The 23,033-nt window shown below is 44.6% G+C and overlaps 1 protein-coding gene across 1 annotated transcript in view; it reads right to left on the bottom strand.

The window, feature by feature from the left end:
• ULK4 (unc-51 like kinase 4) overlaps positions 1-6,442 on the bottom strand; it is a gene marked incomplete at its 3' end in the record, with an annotated part of 240,969 nt that extends 234,527 nt beyond the window's left edge. The window contains exons 1-3 of the mRNA XM_084260654.1: positions 6,290-6,442; positions 3,909-4,008; positions 828-967 (exon numbers count right to left, since the gene is read on the bottom strand). Of these exons, the coding sequence (XP_084116780.1) occupies positions 828-967; positions 3,909-4,008; positions 6,290-6,427 (378 nt within the window). The 5' untranslated portion in view covers positions 6,428-6,442. The remainder of the gene's footprint in view (positions 1-827; positions 968-3,908; positions 4,009-6,289) is intronic.
• Positions 6,443-23,033: the final 16,591 nt, after the last annotated feature.

The following is a 23,033-nucleotide window of genomic DNA, read 5'->3' as shown; positions in this document are numbered from 1 at the left end:
AAACCAGCCCTTCCAGTGAGATGAAAAAGAGAGAGAGAAAAGAAAGCTGCCTTTCTTTAGCACACCACATTTTGTGTTCAAAGTTGTACTTCACAGCCACATTCTTTGGAAGAACAGAGGCATAATCTCCATTATGCTTTATTCATGCATTTTCACTGCTTTTGGACCCACAAGTGACAGCAGCCAAGTACAGTTGGTCAAGATTTTAAAGAAATTTAAGAGAAGGACAACTTGATTACTTACTGATAAATTACTGTTAAGCACAAAGTTTTGGGTATAGTCATATTCTGGTTACTACATAAATTAAAACCAAACATGGACCTTGACAAAACTGTATGTAAAGTCCACACACATACACAAATTAGAAATGATATAAAGATTTGTATATTTACACAAGAATAAGATGGCATTTTAAATGGCATTTCCAAACAACACAGAAAGTTATTAAGAAAGAAAGTTTAGTTGACTTTACTCTCTCATTAGCTTTCTGTATGATTTCAAAATATTCTGTTGCCCAATACAATACGTATTCTAACAAAGTTCTATGTCCAATGACAGAGAACTAAAATCCTTCGTTGATTAAAACCAGTACACCAAATCAAAAAGAATCTATCACACTGTATCAAAAATTCAACAGGGAAAGAAATCAATTAGATCATAAAATATTCAAGCTGTAGACTTGTCTCTCATTGTCTTCACTTACACTGAAAAGCTCAACTAGCCTCCAAACTGAGGTAAGCTTCTTCCAAAGAATAAAACAGAAAGAATGAATTAAATGCTGATGACACATAAAGTTACATACAATCCCCTACAACCCTTTTTCTTACCTTTCCAGGTGTCAGTTCACAAAAAATAATTCCAAGCTTATGAATATGATATAAACCAGTAATCAAATCAACACCAAATTCTCGCACTACATCTTCAGGTAGATGTTCATCCTGAGCAATCAGAGATTCTAGAGAACCACCTGAAATATGTTCACACACAGTCAACTAGTGCATATAAATAAGATGTCATAAAAATAATTCCCAAGGACATTATATAAACTTCTTCAAAAGATGTCAAACAAAGATCTTTATTTCTTGAGATTATCCAATAGTTAAAAAATCCAAAATGTACAGAAAAAAAGCCCTATTTCCAACATTGTGAAAAAATAATCTTAACTACAACTACAATTGAGCACATGACTTCAAAATTACTTTAATATTCATTTATTTCAGAAAGGAAGAAAGAAATCCAAAAACTGTCATGTCACAATGTAATAGTACTCAATGGGTTTGTTCATATTCCTTAACCAGATATCTGCTGCATGAGTTAAAAGAATTAAGGAGACTATCAACTCCTGTGAACAAGTGCTAAAGCTGATGACATGCAGTTTTCCACTGAACTCACAGATAACAGAAATAGCAAAACCGTGGTTTTGGAGCCCTGAGGTCAACCACATCCAACAGAGAAACTCTTTTGCTCGTTCTTCACACACAGTATTTCTGTACAGTCCTTTTCTTGAATCATTTGTTAGGTTTGGTTTTAGTTTTTGTTTGTTTGCTTGTGTTTGTTTTTTAAGAGAAAATAATAATTAAAAAATAAATACCCAGGAGTAAACTTTCACTCCCCAGGTTTCACACACAAATCCCACCTTCCGGGCCCAGCAAGTCCTACTCATATCTCTCTGGAATTCTCATCCTCTCATAAGAGATCCTTCTCCGTCCCTCCAATATCACCACCTCCATCTCTACAAAGTTCCAACCTTCCTCTGTTTCTGATCAGATTGCACTTACAAAGCCTTCCAAATAACCCTGACATTACCCTTTATCACCTGTGCCCTTCTCTGGGCTTCACATTCACTGTCTATTCCTTCCCTCACTGTTACTGTTTCTCTGTCCTTGCAAAAGTCTGTCTTGTTCCCCTACCACCCACTTCTTTACATCTCACTGATTCTCATATATGTCATCAGACTCATCCCATTTGATTAGTTCCTGTCCACAGGACTTGGACTTCTAATCTAGTTTCCACAAACTTATTGCTCAGATTTTCACCTCATTCCTGTCCCTGTCTCTGATCCTAAACTCCACGTTCCCATCTCTCCGCAAATGCCTTCCTTCAACCCCATCTGATCTTTTACTACTCCTGCACCAAATCTGTTTCCCTAAGACCACAGTTTGTATTTTGAGAATTAACTATGGGTTTCCTAGATCCTCTTTTTTACATATCTTAGCTGAATCACACACATTTAGAAAGAAGGGAAAAAAATGGACACAAATTTAAGTCCCTACACATGAAAACAGGGACTAGGAAAGCTTCTGCAAGTATTTTACTTTTGTAAGTATTTTGAAACCTTTTTAGTATCCTGAAAATGATACTAAATCTTCTATTCTGAATCACATCATAGAATTTCCTGAGCTTTTTTTCCCTTTTTTTCAGTAATTTCTTTCAAAGAACAGCAAGAATACAAAGTCTGTCATCACAATATTCTTCAAATTACTCAACATTGCTGAATCTTAAAATTATTTTCTTTCTAAGCCTTTTCTATACTGTTTAGTAAATCAGTCATTCCTCTAAACCTAAGCCATTATTACGTACCCATAGTAAAGAATTTTCTGTTACATTAATTACTGGGTTTTATACTGTATTTTACCAGAGTACATATAGAATATTTCCATAATATTAGCAAACACACTAAGAAGAAAAATAAATAGCAAAGCCAACAACAATGAAGTATGCTTCATCTGATAACAGAAGCAAGCTTTGTCGCCTTGGGAGAAGTGAGAGAGATTTTCCATATTTCAAAAGCAGTTTTTAAAGCTACACAAAATTAATAAGAAATCTATGTTTTATTCTATTTATAAGTAAGTTATCTTCAAGACACTCTCCTTGCAGCAAACTTCAGTACTGCAAGGTAAAAATACAAGATAATCAAACTGTACTTCATAAAAGAGTTTCTGTCTTCTAACTTAAATATATGCCTATAAGTTAGACTAAGCAAATACACCAAAGCCTCCACATGAGCCATTAACTACACTTTTATTCACTGAAAGAATAACACTTTTTTTTCCCCAGAACTTGTATCTCCTCTCCTTCAGTAGTTTTTCAAACACAATTTGGGATAGAAAAAAAGGCTGCATGTAATACAGACTTTTAGTATGAAACAAACTCCAGAAACCAAAATCTTAGCATACATCACTTGCACAATGGGCCTTCTTTTCTTTCCACAAGGGGTAAAGCATGCTGTCTGGGGTTTAAAGCATGCAGTCAGCACAATTAGGAAAAGCCGTAAAAGATTTCTTTAGTAGATTGATGAAAACCGGTCAAAACTCAGAAAATCCCTTAATGCAGTTTTGGATCCTCCCAAAACTCCCAAATTAACATCTTAACCTAAAAGTCAAAATACTTCTACTGAACAGGAAGAAAAGTTTTATTTTTTACTATAAGCTCCTATAATTGCCCTTTGTTTAAAAAATTAATGTGAAGAATATTAATTCATTTGTACGGAGCTTGATTTTCTCCTTGCTCTCTTTATTGTGTGCTATAAAATTAAAAGAGAATGCCAAAGTCTTTACAAAACTTTTTTCAAGTAATTTTTACTTATCTACCCTCCAACTATTCACAACTTATTTTTAAGTTCCCCTGATTAGCCTTACCTCTTCAGCTACCAAAACCCTGCATTATATCACATCAGTTAACATTTACCATGCACATTCAATGAAGCAGAGGAGAAATATGACTTAAATTGATTTCTAAAAATGTTTCCAAAAGCAACAAGTTTTATATATAAATAGAATTCTCAAGTTAGTAATTAGATAATTACTAAGCTTTTCCAAAGATCTACGTATTTGTTGTGGAGGAACCATTACAAAAAATCTCTTATAGATACTCACTCTGTAAATTTTTATCTTTTGACCTTATCTTACCTGTGCATAGCTCCACCACAAGCCAGAGATGGTTGCTTGTTTCATACCATTCATGAAATGTTACTATATTCTTGTGTCTGATTTCATGAGCCAGACGAACCTAGAACAAAGATTTTAACATACTTAAATGAGGAATAAAAAAACCCACAATATCTATGGATTTATGGCAGAAGGAAAGAGAAAATACAGCTTTATATCAAGTATTTCTTCTCTTTCCTTTTTCAGTGCACTAAAATTATTCTCCAATTCAAATACATTAGTTTTACATGTATATTGAGGAAAGATAACCTCCCTCACAGATCCTGCCCACCTCACTTGCTTTTAAAAATACATTTAATAATACATTAAAAAAAAAAAAGGAAGTTCCCCAACTGAAAATTGTAAGCACTGTGTAACCTTCCTGCATCACTAAAGCAGTAGCAAATTGGAAATCAGAATTTGGAATCAAACTTGCATTCCTATGTTCTTTTTCATTAAGAAAATGAGTGTGACACAATAAGGTGGATACAGTAAAAGTATGTAAAGAGATCTTTTTTCCATTGTTTTTAATCTTATCAAGCAAAAGCAATCATTCAAGAATCCCCAGAAATCTATGTATCTATCACATCTACATGCCTAACGTCTACAGAGGCCCCTGTATCCTGTCAGAGTGAAGGTATGCCCAAGGGCTTTCTAAGACAAACAGTCTCCTAAGAATAAAATGTTTAACTTAGCAGATTCATTAATCACCCAATAAATTATCATTGAAACAGTGAGAGGGAATATGAGACTGTAGTGCATTTGCATGGCAAGGTTCTAATAGCAGAGCATGTTACAGAGGTGGCTTCTGTGAGGTGCCAGAAGCTTCCCCCATGCCCAAAAGAGCCAATGCCAGCTGGCTCCAAGATGGACCTGCTGTTGGCCAAGGCCAAGCCCAGCAGCAACTATGGTAGCGCCTCTGGGATAACAGAGTTAAGAAGAGGAAAAGAATCTGCTGGGGGAACAGCAGCTGCCAAAAAGGATTGAGAAATATAAGAGGAACAACTCTGCAGACACCAAGGTCAGTGACGAAGGAGCAGCAAGAGGTGCCCCAGGTGCCAGAGAAGAGATTCCCTGCAGCCTATGGAAAAGACCATAGTAAGGCAGGTGGTTGCCCTGAAGCCCTAGAAGTTGATGGTGGAGCAGATATCCACCTGCAGCCCAGGGAATACCACATGCCAGAGCAGATGGAAGCACCCAAAGGACGCTATGACCTGGTGGAAAGCCCACATTAGAGCAGAATCCTGGTAGGACCTGTGGCTGGGGGACCCCACACTGGAGCAGGTTTGCTGGGGGAACTTGTGACCCTGTGAGGGATCCACACTGGAACAGTCTGGTCCTGAAGGACTGCACCTCATAGAAGGGACCCAAACTGGAGCAGCTCATGGAAGAACTGTAGCCTGTGAGGATTCACGTTGGAGAAATTGGTGGCAGACTGTCTCCCGTGGGAGGGACCTCATGCTGGAGCAGGGGAAGAGCATGAGGAATCTTTCCCCTGAGAAGGAACAGCAGAGACAATGTGTGAAGAAGTGACTCCAGCCCCCTGGGCTGCTGGCAAGGAGGAGGTAGAGAAAGCTGGGAGTAAAGTTGAGCCCAGGCAGAAGAGATGGGTAAGGGAAGGGGTCTTAAGATTTGGTTTTATTTCTCATTACCCTACTCTGATTTGACTGGGAATAAATTATATTAATTTCCCCCAGTGGAGCCTATTTTGCCTGTGACAGTAATTGGTGAATGATGCCTTATCTCAACACATGAGTTTTTTGTTAGATCTCCTGTTCCCTTTCCAGCTGAAGAGGGGAGTGATAAAGCAGCTTTGGTGGTCACCTAGCCAGCAGCCAGGGTTAGCCCATCACAGAAACAAAACATATCTATTGGAAAAATAAAATAATTGAAATGTCTAACTGTATCAGCTAGCTTCTTTTCCAGAAAGTATAATATGTCTAAAACTTTGCTGAGCTTTTACAAACCAGAATAGATTTATCTTAAATGCTATTCCTTCATCAAAAATATTTGTTTCTTGGTAAATAAGAAGCTGATTATTTACTGGGACAACTGATAAAGCAAACTACTATCCACAAGTAACTGTTTTTACAAGTTCTCTGACACATCCTAGAAACAGTAAACCTGTAAACATGGGTTTATGTGTGTGATTATGCAACAATAAAATCAGATGAAGAAATAAATACATTAAAATAAGACTCTAATTCAAGGATTTAAAATTTTAAACTGCTGATCTAAATGGTGACAAATAGCATGTAGAGAAGCAAATGGTATTTTTCTTTCATGTTACCTGTGCTACAAGGATTTTCTTAGCTGTATCTTTTCCCATATTTAGCAGGAAAGAAACCCCAAACATTACTTACCCAGTTTGCGATTTCAGCTCTTTTGCATTTATCAGTGCAAAGAATGGCAACAAAATTAATGGTCCCCTTTCTTCTTCCTTTATAAACAATGGTCTTATTTCCTCTTCCAATCTCCTCATACAGAATGAAGTTCTCCATCCTCAGGGATGATTTACAGGCAACGGATTGGAAACATGGTATTACTGTCATAAACAAATACACCTTTAAAGAAAGCGAGAGTGAGGAAAGCATCTGAATTTAATAGTCATTGATGTATAGGATTTATCTTTCCAGTTCTTAAAATTAGGAATCACACACTTCCAGCAAGATTAAAAGTACTTATTTTACACAAGGCCTCCTCTCAGGAAATACAAGGAAAACTTTGAATAGAAGATACTATTTTCCACTTCCAAAGCTCTTAACGCATTCAAAAGGTTACAAATAGGTCAGTAGCTAGAAATTCTAAATATTTTATTTGTAAATAAGTATCTTACTACCAAACTTACAATTGTATGTTCTACATAAAACTGGTACCCAGATGAAAATAGCCTATACTGAAAGACTTGCCAAGTAATACTGCCATTTCTGCTCAAGGGAACTTCAGGCAAACTTGCCCCTACAACTTTTCACAATGGAATTTAAACCGTCCAAATAACTGATTTAATCAACACAACTGAAATACCCAGGACTTTGTGACTACTGGTGTTCCTACTAATGCTAAGCTAAATGTGGCTTTACCAGTTATAAGTCTCAGCGTTAAGGATCTTTCACAGATAGATGCAATTCCTTGCAGGTAGAAGCTGTGTAAATTTGTTGGCCAGCTTTATGTTGTGGGAATCGAGGAGTTCCACAGGAATTTAATTTATAGTTGTAACTAGCATTCTTGTCTCAAGAACTGTATATTATGTATGTTTCAATTTACATAACAAAACAAACAAAGCAACTGTCATTTGTTGCAAACCCAGGAAGTGGCATTTGTACATATAAATAGTTTTATGTTTTTCACATAAGTCTGGTTAATTCTTTTGTTCAACAGCTATTTTCTGAGAGAACACTTTCAGCAACGGGAGAACTGACAGTAAAAATGTTGAAGGGACTGTAATACACAGAGAAAGAGCTCTGCATTGGAGGCACTGTTTAACATCTTTGTGGGGGGACATGGACAGTGGGATAGAGTGCACCCTCAGCAAGTCTGCTGACAACACCAAGCTGTGTGGAGAGGTCAGCACACTGAAGGGAAGTGATGTCATCCAGAGAGACCTTGACAGGCTTGAGAGGTGGGACTATGCAAACAATTGAAATTCAACAAGGCCAAGTGCAAGTCCTGCACATGGGTCGGCACAATCCTCACCACAACTACAGGCTGAGCAGAGAATGAATTGAGAGCAGTCCTGAGGAGAAGGACTTACGGGTGTTGACTGATGTAAAGTGCAACATGACCCAGAAATGTGCACTTGCAGCCAAGCAGATCCTGGGCCACATCGAAAGAAGTGTGACCAGCAGGTCGCGGGAGGTGATTCTGCCCCGCTGCTCTGGTGAGACCCCACCAGGGGTACTGTGTCCAGCTCTGAGGTCCCCAGTACAAGAAAGATAATGAGCTTTTGGAACAAGTCCAAACGAGGGCCACCAAGATGATCAGAAGGCTGGAGCACATCTCCTATGAACACAGGCTGAGAGAACTGGGCTCATTCAGCCTAGAGAAGAGAAGGTGTTGGGGAGACCTTATAGTGGCCTTCCAGTACCTGAAGGGGTCATACAGGAAAGATGGAGAGGGGCTCTCTATCAGGAATGTGTAGTGTTAGGACAAGGGGGATTGGGTTTAAACTAAAAGAGGCGCAGGTAGGATAAATTAGAAATTAGGAAAAAATTCCTTACTGTGGGGGTGGTGAGGCCCTGGCACAGGTTGCCCAGAGAAGCTGTGGCTGCCCTCTCCCTGGTGGTGTTCAAGGCCGGGTTGGATGGGGCCTTGGGCAACCTAACAGAAACCTAGTGGAAGGTTTCCCTGCCCATGGCAGGGGGTTGGGACTACATGATCTCTGAGGTCCCATCCACCCCAAACCATTCTGAGTTCGATTAGCTTTCCATCCAGCTCAACTGTTCCACTAAATCAGGAGCACGGACATACCAAATCACACCTCCAGCGTAATCCAGAAACAAAATATATCGCTAGCTAATCCTCAGTGACCACTCTGTACTCAGTCCCACAAGCATTTCTTCCTTCTCTTGGTGAAAGGCCAGAGCCCTCAACAGAGGAGGATGCACAGGACCCGAGAACTCCAGCAGGCCTGAGGCGCTGCACTGCAACCCTGGGGCACAAGCAGCCTCCTGTGAGGCAGAGATGAGGGCGCCAAAAGGCCCTCGGCGAGCCTCCTACCCCCCAGCAGGCCTTCAGTGGGGGGGTACCAGCACCCCTCCAGGTTCGCTCCAAGCCCGCGTTTAGAACTAGGCACTACGGTGCGTGACCAAGGCGGGAGGAAGAGCGGGGGGGGGGGGAGTGGGGAGGTAGGTGGGGAAGGCGACACTGCCGGCGCCCGCACGGCAGCCCGGCGGCGCGCGCCCCGGGTGCCCTCAGGCACGTGCGCGCCCCGCCAGGTAACGGCCGTTAGCCGACGGCTGGAAGGGAGCGGGGAGAGACAGGGGACGGATGGGAAGCGACAGCCGTACCTGTGAGGCGGCGGGGAGGGGGATAGGCAAGGAAACGGCGTTACTACGGCCGCGACACCGCCATCAACCGAAATCGTCGGAACCCCGCCCCCCTCCCCCCCCCCGGGCCGGAGCCTCCCATGCGCCAATGGGAGGGAGGACGTATTGGGAAGTGTCCCGCGGGGGAGCTCGTCCCTGCACCCCACAGAACACAGCCAGCGGAAAGGGGGGATCCGCACAGCAGGCAGAATGACTCCCGAGAACGGCGGGGGTTTTCTCCCTTTAATCTAGCAAGAAGGCACCGGCGGGACTCAACCGGGTCTGCCCCGTGTCCCCCCTCCCCCCCCGCGCACCGCTCGGATGGTCGCCACCCAACGCCCGTATCCCGGAGACGGAGCCAGACGCCGGAAACTAAGCGGAGCCACTGATTGGGCTGGGAGGCGCCTACGTTAGAGCGGAGCCACTGGGAGGGGAGTTCCCGGATGTTGCGGGCGCGGCGGGAAGGGGGCGGTGCCTCCCTCTGGTCGGGGGCCAGGCAGGGCGGCACGTGCCTGGGAGCGCTCCCGCCGGTGCCGGGCTAAGGGGCGGGGAGGTTGAGGCGGGAAGAGCGGACGCCATAGACCCACGGGGTGGGGTCTGACGTCCCCCAGGAGGGACAGCGTGCTGGCGGGGGAGCACTCGCGGCGCCGCCCCGCTTTCAATCGGCGGTTTGGCGGTTTTTTTTAACTAAACCTACCTAGCTCGCGTCTCGGTCAGAGCAACGCCCAGCGCCCGTCATGTTACGGCAGCTGTCGGCTCTTCACTGGGCAGCGCTCTGTCCTGATGCTCATGACAGAGCTCTGGAAACTGCTGGGCTTCCTTTTTAGCTTTTTCTTTTTGCCCGAGTGTGATCTGTTCGGGGGTTTTATTTGCCTGGTGATGGGGTTTTTTTTAAGACCTTTGAAAAAGTCTGTATCTAAGGGTGGGTAGATTCAGGCTGGAGGCCAGACTCCCACCAAAGCTGCTCTGTCACTCCCCTTCAAAGCTGGACAGGGGAGAAAATGTACAATGAATGGCTCACAGGTCAAAATAAGGACAGGGAGGGATCCTTCATCCATTACTCTCATGGGCAAAAGAGACTCAACTTGGAGTAAAAGGCATCTAATCTATTACACAATGAAAACAAAGTAGGATAATGACAAAATAAAACCAAATCTTCAGACACCACCCCCCACCACCACCACCCCTCCCTTCTTCCTGGACTCCATTTCATTCCCAAATTCTTTCCTTCCTCTCCCAGAGGGGCACAGAGGGATGGGGAATGGAGGCTGCAATCAGTTCATCATGCTGGTCCTTCCTCCTCTGGGGGAATAATCCTCACACTCTTCCCCTGCTCCAGCATGGGGTTCCTCTCATGCGAAACAGCCCTCCACCAACTTCTGCAGTGTGGCTCTCACAGGGTACAGTTCTTCCATTAGCTGTTCCAGTGTGGGTTCCTTCCACGGAGTGCAGTCCTTCAGGCCCAGACTGTTCCAGCGTGGATCCTCCACAGAGCCACAAGTCCCCCCAGGAAACCTGCTCCAGCGTGGGTTACTCTCTCAACAGTCCTGCCAGGAGTTTCCTCCAGTTTCCATGGCCTTCCCGCTCGGTCACAGCATCCTTCATGTGTCCCCACCTGCTCCATCATGGGGTCCCCCATGGGCTGCTGGTGAGGTTTCTGGTCCCTGTCATCTTCCATGGGCTGCAGGGGGACAACCTGTTGCACCATGGTCCTCTCCACAGGCTGGAGGGGAATCTTTATCTCTGGCACCTGGAGCACTTCCTCCCTCCCCTTCTTCACTGACCTTGGTGTCTGCAGAGTTTCTTAAATCTCACTCCCTTCTCTGGTGGCAAAAAGCTGCCTCTTGCATTATTTTTTTCTCCTTCTTATGTATGTTATTGCAGAGGTGCTACCACCATCGCTGATGGGCTTGGCCTTCTTCAGTGGTGAGTGCAGCCTTGAGACAGCTGGTGCTTGCTCTCTCAGGCCTAGAAAAAGCTTCTAGCTGCTTCTCGGCAGAGATCACTCTGCAGCCCCACCTCCCCCCGACTACCAAAACCTTGCCACAGAAACCCAAAACGGTATCCTTTTCTCTTTAGTGACAAAACGTTTAATGACATTTGGTCAGTCTTTCTAGGGCAAGTTGTAAATAATTATATTTTGTGCATTGTCCTACCTTCCCCTTGACCTGCAAACAGTTTTGAACCCACTGATGCATTTCAACCAGATTTGATAGAAGTAATCTACTTAACAGGAAGAATTCAATGTTTCTTTAGACTGTATGACAACAGATGGTCAGGTTTTTTTATACCCCCATAGGAAAGATTTCTGTATGAATGTAACTCCCCTTAATACTGAAAAAAAGGAAAAGAAAGAAACCACTCACCCTGTTTAAAACAGGGATGTTAACAATGTGTCAGGTGCAAGAAGTGCTTCAGTTTTGTTTCATACCTTCTCAGACATCAGAGGGTGCAGACAAAAAGCACAGATCTGGAGGAAATCAAGCTTCATGAGATACACGGATTGCCAAACATTTTGTCACTGTTCAGCCATTGAGGAGTTTGGTAGAGAGTCCGCATAATGGTAAGAGATCAGTGTGGCACAAAGGTAATATTTATTCCTGATTTATTGGATATTCACATAGAATTGACTGGACTCATAAAGCACTGAAAAATATCATGTGCATGGCAACATTTCTCACTTGTTAACAATTTCAGACCCTGTCCCATTTTGCAGCATGTTTTCAGCAATTGCATAGTTGATCTGTAATTATCAGTGAAGCTACAGCTTTGAACCTGCACAAGCAATTTAAGTTTTCCATTTCTTTTTGAATGTTAATGTTGGCTAGATATAAATAAAGCAAACACATAGACGTCACCTGGTTTATTTTAGTAAACACAAGAAAAGTATGCTTTGAAGAGAGATTTATTTAGGTTTTAGAAAACTTTGTACTTTATATTTGGCTCTGATAAGAGTGACCGATACACAAAAGAAGGAATAAAATATTAGCTCAATTGCAGAACGTGTCCTGAAAAAGAGTTTGATGGCAGTCCTTAGGAAAAGCCAAAAGTTTGTTGTACCTGGGACAAAACTAAGCCACAATAGTAAGTTACTTCAAAATTTCTAGTGGCTTATGCTATGTACAGCTTTTTGTTAAATTAGTCCAGTATAGGGATTGTTCCTATCCAGAAAGTGCAAATAACCCATTCTGGGGGAAGTGAAATGGTATGGACTTTAACAAACACTGCTGAAATCTTCATCTAAGAGTGTCAACAGCATTGCAAAGTAGAGAGAAACACCAAAAAAGCTTTAATAACAAGCCAGAGATTCACAGCTGTCCTGGTTCTGGCCAGGCCAGAGTCAACCTCTCTAAGCAATCATCACAAGTGAGCTGAGTTAGCCTGGGCTGTATCCCAGGCTGGCTGTGGAGGGGCAGGGGCTTGATGCCTTTAGGGCAGTCTGAGTGTGGTGGTGGGGATTTGTCTGTCCATCAGTCTGGCCTTGTGTAGTGCAGTACTCTGTAATTGTTGGATCGGTAAGGTACACTGTGTCATCACTGGGTGTGAGTGTAATTGGCCATTATCGTTCTATGTTCACAGTGATTTTGTCAGTAAACTGCCCACATCCTAACCCACGGATGCTCTGCCTGTTTCTCCTCTGGGAGTGAGTGAGCAGTGTGTGGTGCTCAGCCACTGTCTGGGGCTGAATTACCACAACAGCTTTTCAAATTAAATGTCTTTGTGATGATGAATTTTCAGTGTCATTAAAGGGAGACACAGGGCAATGTGTTAACTTATACCCCTCTTTTTTTCCATTATCTCTTAGTTTGGAACAATAGTACTTTTTTATTGTTGATACACACTTAATTCCATGTCTGTATTTTTCTTACTATCTGGGTGCACTATTTCAATATTCCAGATAGGGATTTTTCTCCTTTTATTTGGTATAAGAATCAGAAATTGTCACTTAAAGCTTCTCATGCAAGAGTCATCTTGAAGTAATACTCTAAAACCAAACGCAAATCAGGGCTGTAATTACCCGACTCTTGTCTTTGGCCTTTTTCTTACTGTTTTGGTCTGTTACCAAACGTGATTTCAAGCATCGTACTTAACTGCAGTAAACTTTTCAGTGGGGATATTTTCAACATTCAGGAATGGAATGCAAAACATTCTCTCTGCTGTTTGCACCATTTCAATGCTCTTAGCAATCTGTACAGCAAACCCAGCTTTGCTATTTGCCTGGCTATTATATGGGATGGTCAGATGTAATCAAGTTCTTGTTCTCAAATAAATATATGATCTAATGTAAGGTAAACTGAGATCTTGTGATTGAAACCACATAGTTCAGGAATGCTAAACCACTTTGCTGCTCTGCCCTCAGTGGGTACTATGGAAGCGTCTGATATTTTGCCTGGCTCCCAGAAGTCTGATTAATAGTCTGTTACGCTAAGATATGTTTCCATGTTTTGTTTTCCTTTAAGATGATCTGCTCTTTAGTTTGCTCTAGTGCCTGCTATTCACTTCTGTTTTATTTTGCCACATGTACTATGTTTTTCTCCCAGCCATCAAGATTACTCCTGCTCTGTCCCATTTTGCGAGTGCATGGTGTTTGTTTCTATTCCAGACTGACCCTATTCTCAAGAGACTTTCTATTCTTAGTCTCCTATGATGATTCAGTTGCTTATACATAATAGTTTTACATTCCATTTGCCTTGACAGTTCTGTCATTCCTGGGAGGTATGTGGGGTCACTTTTCTAGTCTTTGACCATTTTAGCAGAATGATGGACATGAACATAAGCACCTCTTCATCTTGTGCTTTTTATTTCCAGATTCTTTTCCAACATCCTCTTGAAGCTAGCACATCCTTTCATTGTTTGAGTGAAATGTTGTGGTTTTCTTTATTTCTTCATTTCTGTGGTTCTCATGTTATGATTTACTTGTCTGGTACAATGCTGCTGTAGTCACCAGTCCTTCTCAAAGTCATTAAATAAATTCAAAATGTACAGTTTCAGTATCGTGTGCTGCTGGTGTTTGAGAGTAGCAGTGATTTTTCAAATTCTTTTGGTGGCTTCTGGGATTATTCTCTTTGGAAATTTGTTTTCTGAATCACACAGTTGACCTTCTCACTGCAGAAACATTATTGCAAAACAGTCCTTGTCAATGCATTTGTTTCACCAGTGAAGCAAAAACTACCAGTGGTTTCTTGTATAAGAACAGGGCTCCAAATCTCGCCTCACTGGATCAACTTGTAAGGTCACCAGTACTGTGTGTACAGCGTGCTTGTTGTGTTGCCTCTTCCTCCATTATGGTCTCAGTGCTTTGCATACGTCTGAGGTTTGAAAGAGATGTGGTGAGATACTCTGCAAATTTTAATACTCCCTGAGTTAATACCCTTAAAGGTTGGTATATTAAAAGCTACTTTTACCTCCCCAAAATTATTTGGCTTCCTTGGGAAGTCAGCAACTGCTCTGCATATGATATTGAAGTCAAAAACAACTTTTGTTTTGTTTGTATTATTATCTGGTAATCAGATGGGGTTAATTGTTACGGCCCACCGCGGTTTCCTCCTATCACATTCCTGGATATTATCAGCTCTGATGTTGGTTTGTGAGGCTGTCTGGTAGAGCCAATACTCTGCAAGGTCCATTACTAACAGCATTCTCAACAGCTAAGCCTACCTGCTGGCTTCCAAAATACAAATGAGATGACTGCTTTGCTCATCCAGGATGGCTGAACAGGCCTTGTCCAAATCTTGCTTCTTTTTCAATGACTGTCATGCTGCTTATGTAATTTTGAAAATATGTAAAATTATTAGTGATACTTTCTGTGTATTTCAGTGTTCAAATTATTCCTTATTCTAATGCAATAGATAGCATGCAAACCAGATGCCGTACTGGCTACGTTACTTTCATCTGTTCTGGCTATAACATGTTGGGAGGACATCCCATTTTCTTCTAACACATCCAGCAGTTTTGACTCATGCAAGAGTCACATGCTTTGTAGTTGGGTATATGGTTCATGGTTTCAGCAGAAAGCAATGGTGTTCATGTTGCATATTCTGAAGGTTCCACCTGTATACTCAGGATATCCTCTGCATCCTGATTAGAATTCACAATGTCTTGAAGGTATTATCATAATTTCATAGTGTAATTTTCATTTGGCTTTGCTTGATTGCAATTTTTTTTCCTTGTGAAATGTATGCCAGGCACATTTATTGTTATCCCACTATCTTAAATTTAATTTCCTCCTTATTTGTCTTCACTTTGAATACTAATCTGAGTTTTACAAACTATTTATTCCAACTTAACATTTCATTAATGTCAAATATGTTCAAAACCTCATCCTCTGAGTCACTGTTTGCTTTGTTCATGTTTTTTCAGACTGCAAGCTCTGGAATAATGCTTTCTTTTGCTATAATTATTTATATGATACTCTACACAGGACATTTTTAATGAGTTCTCTCCTTAAGACATTTTAATCTTCATTTTATTTGCCTCCTCTGCTCATGTTAATGCTTTAACTTGTCCATAAACTTTCACATTTTTTTTAACTTAGCTTCTCATTTTCCTTGTTTTATTTTTTGAATTACCTGTGTCTGCTGTCCTTCAGCTGTAGTTGCAATAACACTTCAGACCAATGCCATAAGCTGGTATTGCTCCTGAAAGATGCAGCCGCTTTGCAATAGAGTAGTTGAAGGAGAAAGCGTTGGTGCTAGCTGAAGGAAGGTAGAGCTCTGAAGGAGGGGCAGCATTGTCTAAGTTGTTGTAACACAGAAACAACCCCACAAACCCAGAGAAATCCCACCCCAAGTATGCACATTTCTAATTTTCATGTGCCCAGTCAGACAACTTGCAAGAATCTGCATTTTGATTTTTCAAGTAAAAGCAACGACAGCCTTACAAAAAAACACCATTTAAATGAAGAAGGATGTTGTAGGGGCAGAACTGTGCAGACACGTGTAGATCCCTGTAAAGGACTTAGAGCATTACTCGGACTGTGCTGATATAAAAGTGTGAGAAATGGGGCCAGCAACACCCGGCTATCAGCAGGAAGACAGGAAGTACCACAAGTCCTTTCTTCTTAAATCCACAACACAGCTGTGCGGAAACACATTTGTGGGATATGTTTTAGTGGTTTGTTGTTGGTTTTTTTTTTCCTCAGATCATTTATTTATGCCAGTTGGGATTAGCTTGTTCTATTGTATTCATTGATTATTTTACAAGCTCTAGGGAGAGACAGCAAGTGAAGAACGTGCAAGAAAAACAGTGGCATGCTCACTGAAAGGTAGGTTTGAGAAGTCTTCTATTTTAGCAGGATGGAAACAAAAAGTCTCTTATAGAGATGTAATCAAGGAAGCAAATTTGAGAATGAATGTGATACCATGTGATAATCAAGAAGAGAGGAAATGTGGAAGATAATGAAACAGAAAGAGAGCAGAGAAATCTAGGAACCAGATTCTACAGAAATCTACAGAAACCAGAAGTATCTGGTTACTGTGCCAATGGCCAGGTTTGGAATTACTATATGGATAAACTGAGATACAGGTAAAAAATGCAATGGAGTATGTTTATATGTGCTACAGCACCATGGAACAGAAAATCATAAGGAGGATTTGGTGCAGTGACCACCAAACAACTGCCATCATATCCCATAACCAGCATACAGACATGCACCTTGCATACAATCCTTTAGTCACAAATTCTTTCCCCTGATGGACTCCTACACGTTGTGTTTGTGTATAAATAGCGCATGTCATTGCCATTTGTCCCACTGTGAAGGACTTCTGCTCACTTTAACAAGAATCTTTTCAGTCTCAGCGGTACATCTCAAGTCCTTGTTCCTTACAGACATGGCAGGTCCATTGGTTCTTCTCCACAAGAAGTTTCCAATCATGCAGATTTATTTCTCTATTTTGTTGGTGTGGACCTTCACTTTTCTGCTTCTTGGGTTTCCTTCTGCCTGCAGATCATTTCTGCCTTCTGTGTTTTTCCAGCATTGGATTTTCTTCCTGGGCTCTGATTCCAACATGCCCCTGTTGTATGTCTTCCTCTGTTTTTGTTTGGGGTTTTTTTAAATCCTTTTTTTGTTTTTTTTTTTTTTTTTTTTCCCTGCTTCTCATAGGCATTCTGTAAAGCACAGAGCAAGCTCTGTTCCTCAAAACTACTTCTCCTTCACTGTACAGACCATTCCTCCTCACTGCAGTCTGTAATATAACCTTATGTTTGCCTTTTAGCAGCAACTGGGCACTTGTTACAACCTGTAACATAAGGTTATGTTGCTGATAAAAGGCTCAATCCTTTGTTTGCAAGTGGATGGTCTTGTTCCTTCACTTGTGCAACCTCTGTCACCATCTGTGAACTATTTCAGGAATTAATCAGAAAAATATCCTTTTTTTAAACCTTCCTGATGTAGCTTGCTCACTGACTAACCCCGGAGTCACACATACACAAGACTGGGCACAAAGAAAGCAGTGGGAGGACTCAGCTGAGGGTGAGAAGTGGAAGAGAGAAACCTTTTCAGTGATGCCTAGGAGTTAGACCTCTTAGCAGTGGCATGAAGTTTCTATTTTAGGGAGGAGTTAGATGAGACTACCAAGATGATTTAACAGTGCAGCATTACCACAGGGATGGCCCTCTTCCTCCCAGACAAATTGTTTCAACTCTTATTTTGTGCTTACTCCTGATACTTTATAACCCTAGGGTGAATCTATTCAGTTCTGGTAGAAGACTGAGGAAAATAATACAAGTTCTCTGTCAGGTTAGGAAACTGAGTCACTCACTGAGGAATCCTAAGCACCAGAGCCAACCCCTGGGAAACCCAAGTGTTACTGGGTCCTCCACATGAGAAGTGGGGAGAGCAGCCTGCCCATTTTGGGAGCAGCAAGTTCTTAGGTTGACTCACACACCCTATCTAACTGCACCCTTAGTCATTTCCAGGGGATCTGCTCTAAAGACACGCCTGCTCACCAAGGGCCTGTGAGTCCTCTCTTGTCCTTGCAACATTGTTCTTCCCTTTTCAGTCACCCAAGGGCATCCCCATCTGTGATTCTCTTTGCATCTGCAAAGCATTGGATCGTTTCTTCTTATGGGTTATTCAGGGTCAAACCCCAAATTCATTTGCACTCCTCTGAGGTTAACGCACATCCCACACGTCCGGAATCCTGTCACCAGCAGTGCTGCAAGTTTTTTTGTCTTACCAGCTGTAACCTTGGACACAATTCTGTTCTTCCCTTGCTGGTAAACAAAAACAATATCAAACTCTCTCCTCCAACAAACAGTTCTCCAAGCTGCAGAAATAACAACTCATGACTTCCTCTGGGTTTGTTTTTCTTTTTAAGAATCCAGACTGAAGCTTTTCTCTGTTGTTGGGGCATTAATAACAAGACTTTTCCTTTTGGGATTTTCTTGTGTCTAATACACTGCAACTTTCTTCTCCAGAAGGGCACAGACAAGATTCCTCTCCTTCATTCCTCTACCAAACTTGAAGAAAGACATATTTTGAATGCCTAACTTTCACCGCGACCTTCTCCTGTTCCCATGTCGGTCGTTCTGGCCACCCTTTCAGCCTGGCTGGGTGTTTGGCCGGGGCTCTGTTGGGCACTTCAGCCCGGCTGAGGCCGGCAATAGAATCATAGACTCGTATGATTCTTTTGCATGCACCTCGACAAATCCGGGAACAGTTGGTTGACCGCGGCCGTCAGCCGGCTGCACCGGCCCAGGTCATTCAAAAGCCAGACGGCCAAGCTGTCCTCCGACAGGAACACTTGGCAAAAGCGCGGGCACACGGCGGGCAGCGGAGCGGGTCCGCCCCGCGCCAGCCCGACCCGTGAGCGGGGAGGACCGTGGGCCCGGGGCGGGGGAGGAATGACCGGCCGGACCTGCCCCTGCCGCTCGGGGAGGCTCTGCCCGCACCGCGGCGGGTCCCTCTGCACTTCCCAAACCGGCCCGGGTCGGGTCGCCTCCCGTGGCCGCTGCCGGTCCAGCTGCACCTTCCCCAAACCGGGGAGCCGCCTGCTCGCGTCCTGGTGAGGCGACAGGAGCCCCGGAGCGGCACGGGCCCGGCACCCCTCGCTTCGGCTGCTGTGCAGAGAGGGTCTCAGGTACTCCCAGCGCCGAAGGCCGGGAGCGTTCAGCTCTGGCCGAACAAGCTGTAAGTTACTTCTAAGTCGGGCGGCCCCCAGGACGGTGGCGAGGGGTGGTGGGGCAGTCCTGCCCGCGGCTGCCCGCAGGTTGGGCCGGGCAGACACAGGCGCCTTTCGCTGCGGAGAGCGCCGATGCAGAGCAGCCCATCCCGTAGTCCGGGCCGCGGCAGGGGGCCGGTTGCTGGGCGACGCGGGGCCCCTCCTCCGCAGCTGGGCTGGGCCATGAGGTAATGGCCGGCGGGGGGGGGGGGTTGCGATTACCGAACCAGCGGCTTCCGAGGTGTCCGCCGGCGGCACTCCCCTTCCTGCACCCCGTACCCCTCCTCGTCCCCCCGGCGGCGGCGGCAGGCGGTGCCGCAGCCCCCTAGGTGGCCGCGCCGCCCCACCCCGCCTCCCGAGGAGGCCGCACGGCCCGGCCCGGCGGCGCGGGTAAAGGGGAGCCGAGGAAGCCCGCGCCCAGCAGCGGCCAAGGAAAGAGACCGGCAGCCGCCCCACGTGTGCTGTCGCCCGGCCGGCGGGAGGGGCTTGTGGCGGTCCCCGGGCGCTGCTTGAGAGCGGAGACCTGAAGCGACTGCGGCCCGGCCGGAGAGACCGGGGGAGGAGGGGGGCACATGAGGCGCCGTCAGGAGGAGGGAGAAGCAGGAGCCAGACGGTCCCCGCACCCCCGGCGCTCTGCCCGCGCCGCACGCCGCAGCCCCTTAGCGGCGCGGGCCGAGGGCGAGCCGTGAGGGAAGCCGCAGCCCGGAGGTGGCCGCCGCCGGTAACGAGGCTCCCCTGGCCCGCGGGGGCGCCGCCGACCGCGCTCCGTTGCCGTTGGCGGCGCGCGCGCCCGGGGGGCCCAGAGCGGGGTGAGTGCGCGAGGCGGGAGCGGGGGGGGGGGGGCGGCAGTAGGTGCCCGCGCGCCGCCGCGGCCGTGTGGCGTGTAACGGTTCCGTGTGCGGGGGGACGACAGGAGCGGCGTGGCGGCCTCTGCCCCCGCTTGTCCTCAGGTGAGCGACCGGGCGCGGGAGTCCGGACGCCGCGCCGTGGCGTTGAGCGGGCGAGGCCTGCTGCGTTCGCCCTGCGGCTGAGCAAGGTGCAAGGAGCTCCTCCTCGGGCCCCCCACCGGCCCCGTGGCAGCGGGGCGACCTTCACGGCCGGCTTGCTTGGGGGAAGCGGGGGGGGGGCGGCGGGAGGAGCGCCGTGGCTTTGGTGAGGGTGCTCTTTTGTCCCTTCCGACCCGCTAAAGGGAAGAGGCAGTTGGGTACGAGCGTTTACCGAAGGTCAAGAATCGCCTGCAAAATTTGGCCTGTGAATTATTTACAGGTGAGCTACTGCCGCTGTCCGTCAGCGGGACCCCCGCCTGTAGAGGCGGCTTTCGCAGGCAGTGGGCAGGGACTCGGGACGTATGAACTTGGTTTATTCAGTGCCGAGGATTGCGGGTGGCTGTTTTGGAGCTGTGCTTCTCAACTGCATTGCTGAAATACTTCGTTATGGCTTTTAGCGAGTTTCGGGTTTTAGTGCCCGCTTTGGTTTACAGCTGAGGGTTTTGGACTTGATGTTTAGGTGAGCTGATTTTCAGGGTGAAGTTAGGGAGGAGTAGGGTATGTCCAAAAAAGGAACATCTGTTGAAGAGGAGGAGTCCGGGCTTCTTGCTCAGGCTTCAGGAGAAGCCTCCCTTATGGATGCTTTTCTCAGTCTTGCAATCTGTAACCTTATTTGAACCTTTCAGCCCACTGAGGTTGAACCATGGGTGTAAGGGCTTTTGCAATCAGGAAAAACACCACCAGCTAAAACAAAAGCAGCTTCAGCTGCAGTGACCAGTTCGTGGTTGGTATGTGCATGTTTAACTGCTGTGCGTTACACAGCTTCGTGTACTGTCAGCACTGCCTGGCCTCTGACCCTACTGGAAGTGAACTGTGTTCAAATGTGGTTGTTCCTAGTAGCGCTCCTCTGGAGCTTCCATGAGAAGCCTGGAGAAAGGAGCGTTGTCCCACAACCCAGGAACCATGTTTCACAAAGCTCTACCTTTACTGAGGCACCATAACTTGTTTTAATTTCGCTGGAGCAAGGTCAGATGAGAAAATAATTTTAGAAACACGTGGAAAATAATATTAAGCCACCATTGTAGCTGTTTTTTTTCTCTGTTTTTCCATGAGTGTTGTTCCTTGTTTGATAGCTGTATGCATATCTTGGTGAAATCTGAAGTTGTTGCTGCAATCTCTGAGCGCCTTGGCTAGTTTAATCCAGAGTCCTGACTAATGAAGCAGTACCAGCATGTGATCCGCAAGTCTTGCCATGTATATTAATGGGTGTTAACTTGGCCTTCTGTCAGCTTGTGGAACACAGGTGAGAGTTGGTGGGAGCAAGTGAACTTGCATGTACCAAAGAGCAAGATCAGATGGAAAAGCTTTGCCTTGGAACTGTTTGGAACTGCTGTTGTTCCCCTTTGTCACAGCTCACACCTGAGCTCCTTGCTGCTTCACACATTCTGTTTTCTGTAACAGAGTGCTTCTGTAGAAGTAGTTTGATCCTAACCTTTCCATGTCCTGTGAGGATTTGCTTTTAATTTTTGAAATACTCTAACCAATCTACTCTGGGATAGAAGAATGAGAACAGTTTTGTAGAAATGAGGGCAGGTTAAATATTTTGTTTTGAATGTACCCTTGATCAATACCATTGTTTCTTATTGTTGTCACTGTACAAATACCAAATTAGTATTAGGAAAAATGCTGAGACTTCTCACTGTATCTGCTATGGTAGGCAGGAAGCTGAAGGCAAGACGATTTTTTTTTTCCCCTGATAGCTTAGTAGAAAGAACTCTCAGAATGAGTGCTGTTGAGGCAGCTATTGAGGCAGTATCAAAAGGCAAGACATTAAAAACAAACCTTTCACCCTTTCTAAAAGCTGTATGAATATTTATTTTTAACAATTTTTGATGTTACTTAAAAATTCCCTTGGGAGAGTGAAAGCCTTTTACTAGTTAAATTTGTTTGAAACCTCTTTCTTTCCAAAGTCTTTAAAATTATTTTCCTTGATTTCCAGAATTGGGGTGGTTTAGTGCTCCTGCTAGGAACAGAAGTAGCATTTGTGGCATACTTGTTTTATATTGTCTAGATGTTATATGTTGTGAGTAGTACTGGAGTCGAGGGTGGTGGAGTGTTTCTTGTAGATTTGCAAAAACCTGTTCTCCATTTCAAATTTTGAAAGGGATACCTTTCCTCCTGCACCAGTGTTGACTGTTCTGTTCCCAAAATCAGTTGCCTTCTCTAGTAAGCCTCCTGTATTATGCTGGGTACTGCATGGGTATAATTTGCAATACTCCTATATCAACACAAGAACAGAGAGACCAGAATGATGTTGAGAAGTCATGACAAGTAGTATGACAACATGTTGGTCAGAGAACTATTCTTAATAGGTTGGCTGTTATAATGGGTTCTGTTTTTCTTTCAAACTGTCTGTGTCTCCAGGTGTACACTGCAGTTCTGCTTCTGTAGAAAGCTTAGTGATGTCATCAAGATTAAAGAAAACATCCACCTCTCTTGCATGTAAAATGACTGAAGGCATGCTGGCATCTTCCTGTGCCATGGTCATAGTGTTCTGTGGCCTTGCTGTGAATGAGTTCGTTGCTCTTGTGTTGCATAAGGGCTATTAAAAGGCACAGATTCCCGTAGTGGCTGCATGCCAAGTGAAAAAACACAGCAAGTAGGAGAAATGCTCTCTCAATGACACCCACTGCACCCCAGTTGTAGGCAGCTCAGTGATGCTAGGACTGTAAAACTGGTTTGTGATCTACAGTGCCAGTGCTGTGAAAGTTGCTTGTGAGTCATGTTTGTATCATTAGAACTCCATGAATAATGCCATTGCCTCCTCCAAATGCTGCATTTGTGGGAATGCTGCATTTGTGGGCCAGTTTTGTGGATTCTGTTGTGGGATCAGGGCTACTGGGAGAGATACAAATCTTGAGAACTTCCTGTTAAGGT

This window comes from Gallinula chloropus, assembly GCF_964237585.1.
Source record: "Gallinula chloropus genome assembly, chromosome: 2".
Taxonomy (NCBI): domain Eukaryota; kingdom Metazoa; phylum Chordata; class Aves; order Gruiformes; family Rallidae; genus Gallinula; species Gallinula chloropus.
This window is presented reverse-complemented; position numbering and strand designations above follow the sequence as displayed.